The sequence below is a fragment of the Triturus cristatus genome, chromosome 9 (assembly GCF_964204655.1).
Source record: "Triturus cristatus chromosome 9, aTriCri1.1, whole genome shotgun sequence".
In the NCBI taxonomy this organism is placed as follows: Eukaryota; Metazoa; Chordata; class Amphibia; order Caudata; family Salamandridae; genus Triturus; species Triturus cristatus.
Window position 1 is genome coordinate 1,211,497,898 of NC_140592.1, and position 12,555 is coordinate 1,211,510,452.

Below are 12,555 nucleotides of genomic sequence, written 5' to 3' on the forward strand. Positions count from 1 at the left end.
TCAGGAGATCCTTTACTTTAGAAGTGAAGAAGGCTTGAAATGTATTGCTGTCTTTCCTACAAAAGGACGGCTTCTGTTCCTTCACTTGTCTTAGTTCTTTCAGGATCTTGAAAGTCCCTTTTTGTATATTGTTAGCGGACGCGATCTTAATTTCATAGAACACTGATTTTCTTGTTAGTATAGCTATTTTGTATGCGGTAAATTTAGCATGGTATTTTGATTGGCCTTCGGGATCATATGCTTTCCGCCAGGCTTGCTCACATCGGCAAAGCTCTTGTTTCAGACTTCGTAGGGCATCATTAAACCAAGGAGCCCCTTTCCCTTTGTCCCTTATTCTTTCCCTTCGTGCAGGTGCAAATATATTGATAGCACTATTCAATCTTTGTGCCAGGGCGGTACTTTGTGCATCGGGGTCTCCTAGAGTGGGACTGCGGGGACTGTTTTTTTTGAGGACCGAGACCAGGTCCTCAGATCTGATTTTATTCCAACTCCTAAGGACTTTCCATTCTGGGGGTGGAAGGGTTTTTTGCTCCGGAAGTGGAAGACGGACACTAATTATATAGTGGTCGGACCAGGAGCAGGGCCTGATGACCGGGGGGTCGGTATGTAGCTGGGAAGTCCAAACTAGGTCAAGTGTATGGCTTTTCTCGTGGGTGGGACCTATCACAATCTGGTGGAATTCCAGTGCGGTCAGTGCCTCGTCCATTAGTTTAGCTTGGCTCTCCTTGGGAGATTGCTCCCAGTGGAAGTTGAAATCTCCCATTACTACTATATATTGGTAACGTGAGAGCATGTCGTGAGCCAGTTCCGTCAGGCATTTGACGAACCTGGGCGACGTTCTCAGGGGCGGTATACAATCAGGGCGACAACGCAGGCTGTCTGAAGGCAGAATTTTGCCCCTAGCACATCCGCCCCTTTAGTGCTCTCTGCAAAGAGCGTCTCTGCTTTGAGGGGGTGCTTGTAGAAGAAAGTGACCCCGCCCCCTCTGGTGCTACCTGGTCTATTATAATAAAGGGCCGCGTAGTTTGGGGGCATGGCGGCTACCAAGTCCGGAGATGAGGATTCCTCAAGCCAGGTCTCGGTGACACCTAAAATATCTATGGTGTTTTCTTGCAGTAGGGAGAAGACTTCTAGGTTATGTTTTTGCAAAGACCGGGTGTTCAAGGTCGCAAATCTGAGTCCCGGGGGGTTAGTGCGCCCAAGTGAACTTGGAGAGAGATTTGCGTGATTGTGGTGCACCGCATATAACTGCATATTTTTGTGGCCTTAGTAGCCCTTCTGATTTAAGTGTGGCTGCTATTATGTTGTCAGGCAGTGTTATGTTATGATTTAGGCGGTGGAGTTCTGCCAGAGAACAAACCTGGCCCGGGCCAGGGCTCGTGGCCCCTGGGCCCGGTCGGGCGCGGACGGGCGCAGACGGGCTTGCCTTAGGCGTGAACAATGTGCAAAGTAGCAGTGTTTCAAGAATTACAGGAGAAAAGGCAGCAAGCGCGACAGCATTGCGAGAGACCCACCTTTGACCTGGGCAGGACTCTCTGATCTGCGCGCTCGCTCCAGCTCGGTAAAAATAGCCTGAGGCTCCACCCACCCACCACTGTGCAGCGGCTGGCCAATCTATGCACTAGACCGGGAACTAACCAGAAGTGCTAAGGCCGGAAGTGGGGATGCGCTGTGGAGCGGCGTTCAGCAAGTGCAAGATGCAATCAGGTGAAGTAAAATTACACAGGTTAAAAGAGCTGTTTTTAAAAAGTATTCCTCTTTTAAAAAACGAGTCGAACAATGTGCAAAGTAGCAGTGTTTCAAGAATTACAGGAGAAAAGGCAGCAAGCGCGACAGCGTTGTGAGAGACCCACCTTTGACCCGGACAGGACACGCGATGCATGGTGCATTTCCTATGAGAACCAGAATGGAAGCCTTGCCCCCTTTAAATGCCCCCGGGATGGTGGCATAAAGATTGTGAATCTTCTCATCAAAGAAAATTGAGAGTTTTTCACAGAGTTCGGCGGAAGGGATGCTGGCAGTTTTTGCTGCTTTGTGGGAGATGAAAGATTGCACAATTTTAGACACTTCCCTAGAAAAGTAAGCAGTCGTCTCAATACGAAGCGCAAAGTACTCTCTCATCATATTACACATTTTCTTGCGGAAGCTGCTTAGCGCCGCTTTATAGAGGATCTTAGAATTGGGGTCATATAATTTCCTCCAATTCTGCTCCATTTTCTTACAAAGATTTTTCTCAGCCCTTAGGGCGGGGAAAAACCAAGGGGCAGAAGGCCAGATCTTTTTGCCTTATGCTTTTTCAAGGAGGCTAGAGGATTAACATTGAGGCAGCACCGTGCTGCACGAATATCAGCAGTGCTGCGTAACGCAAACGGAGAAAAGTGACAAAGCGCAATATTTAGCAAGAGTTGTTCGCCGATAATATCTGTCTGCACTCACAGCATTAAAAGATATTTTAGCATAACCCAAAGCATTGAGCAATGTGGAAAGACGAGCCACCCCTGTCTTGCATAGATTTGTAAGGAACACACACCCTCCAGTGCAAATTTTAATACTAGAGCAAACATTTAAGCAGTAATTTCACATTAATTACACGTCTTAGGGGTTTGAATACACATTCGACTCTGCATGCCCCATGTTTGGGCCTGGTTTCCTTTAGAGTTAGAATTCCACACAAAGCTCACGTCATGCTGTTTTAGTAGACCTGGCTTTGCATGAAAACATCTTGGGGGCAGACGTACACATTTTTCATGCAAAGCAGGACAGCAAGGAAAGTTGCTGCGTTGCATGAAAGGGAGAGCGCAGAAATGTGCCACATCAACTAAGATATATTGCGTTTTTGCTGCCTACTACCGCTGACACACTGTGCGCTGCCTAGAGCCAACACAGACGCCCCTAACAGCATTGTGCGAGGATGGTTGAGATACAGGCAGCATTGTTATTGTGCATGAAGAGATACCTTCCTGCACAAAAATAACCCTTAACTTTGTTTTCCTCTTTCTAGGTGTGCTGTAAAATGCAAAACATGTGGAAAGAGGAAATAACTAAGAAAAATAAAGATATTTCTCCTTGTTATGCCTCACTTTGGAAGGTGTAGCATTTTGCCACATTCCCAGATGTACAAGTCTTTGTAAATCTGTGAATGCGCCAGAATCCATGGGTGGATGAATGGGAACGTCCATGCTCCATCCTTGGAACGCCTTCCCAGCGCTGTGTTACTTGGTATTTACTAACCCAAAGTGGCTTTGCATGGCTCTGTAAATACCAAAAAGGATTTTGCGTCGGGCTGTGCTACAAATGTGACACAACCCCGATGCAAAATCAAAGTGACTCTGCCCCTGGGTGTTTGCACTGTTCTTGTCCAGCGAAGCTTCCTTTGCATGGTAAGGTGGGCGGATGGCACTCCGTGAAGCAAAACGATTCTGGCCCGCACTCGGGTTAGCATTCATATCAAAATGGTTCATGCATGCAGAAGTTGGTACATACTGCCAATTGCACCATGAGGTGCCCCTTTGCGTAGGCATCTGTGCTTACATATAGAAAATCAGTTTCTAATCATCTAAAATAAGGAGCATTTTTCAGAAACGCAGAAATACTAGTATAGATATAGGCATTTAATGCAGTTCTGTTCCCCAAACAGTTGGCAAGAAGACACCACGCGTTCCATGTATCAAAAGAGTATATATTTGCACAAAAATAAATATTATAATTATTAATAGGATTGTATTAAAAAGCTTACATTTCATGAATGCAATAAAATTAGATTCGAACGCATATAAAACCACTTCAAAACAAGCAAATATATATATATAAATAACTTAGATTTGTGAATGTAGAAAAAATCGTATACATTTATAAAAATAAACATCTGACGCGCTGTACATAGGACGCCTCCTTCGGTGGCCCCCTCCCTGGGTAAACTTTATTTCCTTGCACATGTGCTGTTTTGCCCCCCCCCCCCGCAACCACCCTCTGCAAGTAATAGAAAGAATACCCTCAGGTTTGATACATTAACCTTCCACCGGTTGGTGTCAACATTTCATCAGTTGGCTTTAAATACGTTCTTCCCTATAGTACGGTGTCCCAAGCGGTCATTACTGCGCCCTCCGGCCTTGTGATTGTAGCTTCCAAGCAAAGTATATGCCGCAAACTGAGGCTGAGTGGTATTCGATATCTCTAAGATACAAACAGGAAGCCTTCCCCCTAAAAAATCATCTTTATACCACATTTTTATCTATAACAGCATTCCCATCTTTAAGCAGGGGAATACTCGCTCAGATCTCACTCTGTTATCATGTTATATCCTGCTGCAGAGGCTTATACTGCTTATTAAACGCCTTGAACCCGAGTTGTACTCCAGAGCCACAAGTGAAGGCCTATAATGAGGGAGTGGGCCATTAACAACCGGTATAGCCGTCAGCTGCGGGCTATAATACATCTTTGGCAATGGAACAAAGCTCTGTGACAGAAGAAGATTCTGGTGTCTTCTATAGGAACACTGCTGTTTGTAACCTGTTGCATAGAATACTTCACAGTCTGTTTAATGGAGAGGGACTTCTCTGTGTGCCCCACAGTAAGCATCTGTCACTTTCAATAATATTCTAAGCTGCCTGCAACTGGAATGCGATTCTGCAAACCCTGACTGCCAGTGGTGGGAACCTCTTTAATTTAAAAGAGAGGGGAGAGGTTAAGAGAATAGTTTTAGGGTTACCAAAACATCTTGACAGCAATGTGATGTGCACAAAAATAAACTGAAGAAGCTTTACAAAAGGAACTTATTCAAAAAGCTTAAATAAGATTCAGTTTTTTAAAACAAAGACTTTAACAAATGACTGGAAACACTTAAAACTTAAGGTTTATGCAGATCGATACTGCGGTTCTTCAGAGCGTTGGTACTTTCTGGTGGGGTAAGAATATCCCTGACTTACAAGACCTCCAGTTTGTTCATTTTAGTTTGAGTTACTTTTCTTGTCCTCTTTTCCCCCTATGCATTGTGACACTTGTAGTTTTTCCTCTTTCCCATTAAATGCATGACAGCAAGTACCAGAAAGCCAAGGCATGGCAAAACAGGGTCAAATACTTACATCGTACATGCAACCTCTCAAGAGCTCTTCAAGAACCTAAATCAAAAACATAAATTCCAATGATAAACCCAGAAACATAGATAATACTTTGCAAAGGGAAACTAGATCAACTTTGGCATACAAATGATTCTCTGGTTAATAAGCGCAGCGGTCTCTGTAGTGCCTAAAATGCACTTGTGGTCATATTTTGATTCAAATTGCATAACGTTTGTGGACAGCACATCCTTGCGGACAAGTCTAATGTGCTCTTTGGTAAGATGTAACATCTACTTTTGAGAATTCGATTCGTATTTTGGGACAGTGATGATTGATTATATTGTTAATGGCTGCTAAAGGGCTACTGAGTGAAAATGATACAACTAGTACACTTAAAGCACGGCTTGTAGACAGAGCATTCTATGCCTACTCAATGGATGGTCAAAAAAGATTTAAGTGAGGAAAAAAGGCGCAGATCTCTTAGTCAAGTGAAGGTCTTAAATTTATACAAATTTCATAATTAGTTTTGGGGAACTTGAGACCATAAAAGTGAGTAGTTATTTGGTCTACTAAGCATTCCTACTTACTGAGCCCTATACTGGCCAGTTTTCTAACCCTGATTTCAAGCTAGCAGTTTCCAATTGCACATAAATTGGAGCTGTGCTCGATTACATGCAAATTTACACCGACAAAGTAGGGATCCAGAGGTGTATTAAATACAATCTTAATCTTGCACCTGGAAGACGAAAGGAAATTGTACAAGCCCTTTGATCAGGCCCAGGATTATCCAAAACCCGCCAGGAGACAAAGTGAACTGAATTTTACTAGTGTGTGTAGATCAGTACAGCTTGCCTTCATATTCAGTTGTCAATGGCTCAAGAAAGTGCACCAATTCTGAAGCTTAAGTTACTTACGACTGGTTGGAGGGACCACTGTACGCAAGAGGTTTTAGACATCAGAAGAAACTAATTTCAGCTGATCTGTTACTGTGGCACTTTTGCCACCCTGCCGTGGCATACACACTCATTTGTTATTCACATACGTTGTGAGAGGCGTAATGGCTTGTCTCAGTAATATGATTTGTTGATTTGCCTGTCATCCTTGCTGATTAGAAGACCAATGCACACTGAGCATCACAGGGTGCTGCAGAGGCAAAGGTACAACTTCTTGAGAGGAAAAGAATTCTGGGCAACTAGTCCTAGATACTAGGAAATGCTCCACCAACCCGGGCTGACTTTTAACTAACCATTTTTGCAACTCCCTAAATCCATGTGCTTATCTTTGTGCTTCTTTTGCCAGCATGGATGCCATCCTTCTTAGTGCCTTGAAACAGGCAGTGTTTCTGCTTCAGGGACAGTGAAAATAATCCTTGTTCACTTATCCTACAAATTTGGTTTCTGTGTAGTTTTTCCCATGACATTCCTTCACTGGGTTAATTAATGCAGATCAGTTTCAAGCGTGTTAATATGTAAACATATTATTGTATCTGTTCTACATGTGGGCATGGATAGATATATGAAGTCATTTCCATGCTGAACTGTAACTGGTAATATTGCATGCTTGGCTGAGAGGAATTGACCACATTGGTGTGGCTTCGTTGTAGTCTACGAAGTTCCCAGCGTACATCATATTTAAGACTTCTTCAGAATCTAGACACTTTCAAATCATGTGATCGAGACAATCCTCAATGTTTTCCTTCATTGCCCATGATATGCCTTCGCTTAACTTTCCCAGGAAATTTGCAATCCACCACCATAAAAACAATATGTCTGTGGACCAACAATTATGGTCTGGTGTCATTTCCAATAAGTCAACCGTACAGCGCATCCTCTGTATCAAAGGGATCACAGTATGTCTTGATTCACGTCATCTTCAGTATAGTTTTGGAACGTCTTTTTGTCAGGACCATCTTTAGCACGTAGTGTTGCACTTTGTTATATCTGGATACACATCAGTTTACAACTCTGCGTTCTGTAACAATGTCCATTTTGCTCCAGCTCGACATGCATTAATTTATTACGGTGATTTTCAGCTGGAAAGAAAATTTGCCAGACTTGCAATAACCAATGGTTGCTGCTTTGCCACAGAACTTAAAAGTCTTGCTGGGAGGGCCGGGGCACCAAGTTCAACCTGGGGAAAAAAAGTTGTTGTAAGATCATTTGCAAAAAAACACACAAACCAAAATAACAAAATGATAGAAGGAAAATATATTTTGAATATATATTTTAAATTTTACATAAAACATGATTAAAGGCCCAAGTTTAAAATATGGGCTTCAAGATAATGGGGGAGGATAGACTGTCGCCTCATTTGTTTAACTTTACATCCCAGACACCATGTTTCACCCTTGTTGCAAGTGCAAGGGCACTGTGGCTTGTGCAAATCATCTTAAATATTCACTGCACACCCATTGACTTTATTTAAGGCAAGATATGGTAAAACATTTCAGGCCCAGTGGATCATGTGCAGTGGTATTTTACAGCCGCTGGAGCTTATAAAACATGGAGTCGGGGCAACTGACATAAACTCTATTTGCGCGGTCCACTCTGGCCTAGTTCTAAGGAAGAATTCATAGGGTATTGTAGAGGACACTTCTCTGTAGGTGTAATTTTTGGCTCTTCACGAGTATCCATTACGATTAGAGAAGACCAATTCTGACAATCATAAGTAGGTAGAGTGTTGTATCGAGACCGAATTATGTAAGAGTTTAGTTTTAGCTTGCATTTCTCCGTTATCAAAGCGAGGAACTAAACGAGAGCACAAGATCGCACTAATCCAGCATATTTTCTTTATCCAGCTAGCGCAGTCAGAAAGTAGACTTTAGTTGTGTCTGAAAAAGCAACTTACCTCTACGGAGTATATAACCCTGGTAACCTCCTTCCCATTCACAGTGTCTGGCTGCATAATCCAAGCACTAGGTAAAATTTCTCCCCTCACTATGTCCTTAGATGGGCGCGGCATGGATTCATCGTACACAGACTGGAAGGCGACAGTGAACCACCTCTCCTGCAACAGAATCAAGGAATACATTTTAATACATCAGCTGTTGGTAATACAAGTGTCAAAAGTTACTTCACTGAAACAGTATCTGTGTATCTTGAATCTACTATAGATTCACATGCTGGGCGAATGCTGTGTAACCCACACCTAAGAATAAATATTGAAATAACCAAAGTGTTTATCTTTAGCAGGAAGATTGTAAAAAAAGGGTGTTTAGTTTTTCACTAACTCCAAACTAGAGCGGACACCAAGATTTAACTTTCTAGGGGACTTTAACCCCTTCGCTGCGGGGGTAATTCCCCCATGGTGAGGGGGGAGGGGGGCCGCGGCCCCGACTCCCCTCCTTGTGGTGAGTCTCCTGGACCTTGCTGGTCCCGACACTGCACCTTCTTCTACTCCTTTGTTGGTTGCAGCTGCCAAGGCTTGTTGGTTCTCCCACCAGACACCGACCCCTCAACTCCCGACATCTGACATGGGACAGCTCGTGCACGGCTCCTGGTCTTCCACAGCGTCGCCTGGTCCACACAGCTGCAGTTTCAAGGGCACCGTCGGCTTTTCTGCAACACCCGACATCGGTGGGCATTCGTCTTCTGTGCCTCCTGGTCAGTCCTGAGTGGCATAGACTCTGCCCCCTCTGCTTTCAGGTTCTTCACATCTTGAATCAGCCATTTGTGTTCCACTGGAAACGTTCCCCTTCCGCAGCAGCAACATCTTTCTGAAGTCTCCCATTGAGTTTGACGACGGTTTCCGACGCCACTTCACACCTATGCACCCGGCTTCCCTGGTGCAGGTATCCTGGTTCCTAAGGTATCCAAGGGTGGAGTGACTCTCTAACCTCTTGTCTTCCACAGGGTTTCTTCAGGGTCCACCGAGAAGGGTCCTCTTCCTTTAAAATTGCAACCAAAACGTACCCATTGACTTGCATTGATCCCTCGGTCGTGTTCCCACTCTGCACACGGCCTCTGTGGGGTTCCTGGTTACTTACCTTGGGTAGTTCCTTGGGTCCCCGACAGTTCTACATCTTCTGGGTATAGTCTTGACTCGAGTCGTGGTTCGCATACCACTATTTTAGTATATAGTTTGGTCCCCCCCCCAGTGACCACTGTGGATTCTGTGCTACTTACCTGTTTCTATCGTAAAGTATTCTGTACATTGTGTATATCTCGGGCTAGGAGATATCTGTATGTGTTAGTGAGTGTCTTACAATAAATACATATTTTATTAAATACACTGAGTGGTTCATTTTCATTTAATCCAAACCTATAAGATTAGGTTCTGGTAAAACAAACTGCTTTACACTCCTTCTGGACTAAGTCTGAAGGCTGCTCTCCACAGCTACCACTTGGAGAGCTTTCTGAGGTTGTCTAAGACCTCTAAAATCACCATAAGTGTTGCCTGGATCAGTGCAAGGTGTCCACTTACATAAGTGAACATCATATACTGAGCCAGCCTCTCACACTCTGCTAGGGGCCTAAATAATGGCACCTGTAAACCAACAAAGAATCGCTATCCCGAATGGTTTGATAGCATATGCAGAGCTGCCAACAAGAAGTTAGGATCGAGCTAAGCAGTAAGCCGAGAGATAGACCAAGGATAAAACAAGCTAGACTAGAAAATAAGCTAACAAAGAACTAGGAAACTGGAGGCAAAGAAAGAGCTGTGGGAGAATCTTTTTCATGCATGTCACAGTAAAGATACTTGGAGGTTCTGAAGTATTGTAAATAAAGGGAATCTTACAACCGGGTTGGGGGTCTAATATTCCATCTGAACGATGGCTTGACCATTTCAGCCAAATTTATTCTTATGGAGGGTGTAGAGTTGTTGGCTGATTCCCACCCCCGTTTGGAAATTAGGTTTTGCCTTGATGAAGTGATAGCAGCTATCCAAGAAAGTCCATCAAAAAAGGCACCTGGGATACCGATGGACCTTTATAAAGAAAATGTTCACCTGTGGGCTTCTATCACTAATAACATCCTAAATGCTGCTGTAATTCATGGTGTACTCCCTCTTGGTGATTGGCATGCATAGTTCCCATTTATAAGGAAAAGGCAATATAACTGACCCCAAATGCTATAGGCCTGACTCCTTGCTGGACTCAATTTTGAAGATCCTGGGGCGTATTATCCTACGGATGCTGGGCCCAGTATAATGCTTTTATGAGCCCAGTACAGTATGGGTTACTAGAAGGTCTAGGGGCACAGGAGCAGTGCTTAGATCTACACCTGCTAATTAGGAAATACATGATTGCCAAGAAAGGCACGCTATATCTTGCATTCATGGACCTTAGCAGTGCTTTTGATGGGGTTAGTTGCACAAAACTATAGGGAATTCTACATAAGCTGAGTATGCCTCACGCTATAGTAGAATTTTTACAGGTGCTCCATGATGGAATGGTCTGGTTTGGCACAGAGGGGGAATGCACTGAATTTTTAAATCCTTTCAGAGGTGTCCGCCAAGGACGTGTTTTAGCCCTCATTTTATCCCTTTTATATATTGATGGTTTGCACTCTTTCTTACTCGCCCAGTCTAAAGATATACCAGTAGTAAATGGCAAGGCGTACCGGCTCTGCTGTATGCCGATGACGCAGTACTACTTTCTCATACTTCGAATGGGTTACGGGGAGTGGTTGACGCCTTTTTCAGATACATGGATGAACTGGACCTAGAGATCAACATCTCTAAAACCCATTATATGTTGTGCAGCAAACCCTAGAGTAAACCCGGCCCAGTGACTATCAAAGGGCAAATAATTAGCCTTGTTCATGAGTTCTCTTTCCTGGGAGTAACATTTCCAAGTAATGCGCTTGTTTAACGTGGCCGCTGTTTTTGAACTTTCGTCTAGAGTTGGTAACAAACCAACCATGACCCTGCTGGTGGTGTAAAAACTAAAATGTTTACCGGTCTTAACCTACGGGGCCCACATTTGGGGATACTGGAATAACTTTTCTCCACAGCAGGCAGAGAATCGCTTTTGCAGGTGGCTGCTCAGAGTTGCGCCCAGTAGCCCATGTTTATACGAGAAACTGGGTCTAGATTATGTAGAGGATCGTATAAAGCTTGCCCCTCTGCTCTTTGGATTTTAATATGGGGGAACAAACATGCAGCCCTTAACAGGGAGATTATCTCTGATTGTCCACCTGTGAATAGAGCTTGTAATACACTAGCTGATCTATATTTGACATACGGCCAACAGTCTGGTCGACCGGAACTATTCTCGTAACCACAGGGAGGTGGGCTGGGTCAAAAAGGAGTTTAAGATATTGGCTATGGCTAACAGGGAATCCAAGGAATTTGGGAAAACATCAGCGTGTGATTTTGTTATAGTTCAGACATGCCAGGGCTTCGAGCCCTACCTCTCCCAGATTAACAATGTATGGGGAGAGGGTGAAGCCTTACGGCTGGAGCGGTCGACCTCAAAGCTGGGGAACCGGGTTCGAGTCTTGGCAGCAACACTCAACATCCTGTGATTCTGGGCAAATCACTTAATCTCCCCGTGCCTAACAAAAATGAATGTGTCAATTTGCAACAAAACTGGTGCTCATGTAAAGCGCTCTGATACCCGATTTCTCGGGTCTAGTTCGCGCTATATAAAAAAATAAAAATAATAATAAATGGAAGAAGTCGTTTGTATCTAGGATTCAGCTGGGCACCATTAGGAGTAATCTTTGTTTCCTGTTGGCCCACTTTGATCCAAATAGTATCTCTGCGTGCCCGTGTGATGACACTTCTCCTCAGATTCTGTTTATGAGAAGTTGGCCTGGTATATGATGTTCACTAGTTAAAGTGACCACCTTGTACCATGCCAAGCAACCCTTATGGTGTGGTTGTAAGTCAACCTTTTCGGACTAGCTGCCCTAGTGGTAGCGTAGGCTAAGCAGTCTTTGAGGCTAAACTCGTTAAAGCGTGTTAAGCAGGCTGTTTTACCATATGTAACCCTCCTTTTTACCAATGAAAGGACACCACACAGATATATATTCAAAATATATATGTATTTATTACTCAAAGTATCCCCTAGACTCTTTATGAGCACAGGAGCACAAATCGTTAAACAAGAAAGTATTACAATATACAGAAGTTGCACTTTATATGGATGGGCCCTGGTGGCCACTCAAACCATATACTAAAATAGTGGTAATAAGTACCACGAACAGGAAAGGGAGAAGGCCTAGGGCCTCTAGAATCGCTGGGCCTACAAGGAGCTAACTTCAGTTAGTGACCAGGAGGTCCACGGGTCGCGTGTGCAGTGAGGAATGTTACACGCGGGCTCCCATAGGTTTTCAATGGGTGCGTAAAAGTTTAAAAGTTACTGCAGAAAGGGTCTTCTGGATGGACTACGAACTTAAGATTCAAAACACAGACACTAGAGATGTTTCTCTACACTTGGGCACCGGAGTGCCAGCGTTACCTCACCCACAGGAAGCGGGTGCATAGGTCTCGAAGTGCGTCGGGTTCCTTCTATCGATTCAATGGAGCCTGATGACAAAGATGCTGCAGGCGG

General features: G+C 43.9%; 1 protein-coding gene across 2 annotated transcripts in view; it reads right to left on the reverse strand.

Annotated features, from left to right (window-relative positions):
- Window positions 1–3,658: 3,658 nt before the first annotated feature.
- The window catches only part of STARD9 (StAR related lipid transfer domain containing 9), a 460,180-nt gene continuing 451,283 nt past the window's right edge, over window positions 3,659–12,555 (reverse strand). For both annotated transcript variants that reach the window (XM_085627236.1, XM_085627235.1), the window contains 2 exons: window positions 7,905–8,063; window positions 3,659–7,187 (listed from right to left, as the gene is read on the reverse strand). In XM_085627236.1, the coding sequence (XP_085483362.1) occupies window positions 7,086–7,187; window positions 7,905–8,063 (261 nt within the window). In that variant the 3' untranslated portion in view covers window positions 3,659–7,085. The remainder of the gene's footprint in view (window positions 7,188–7,904; window positions 8,064–12,555) is intronic.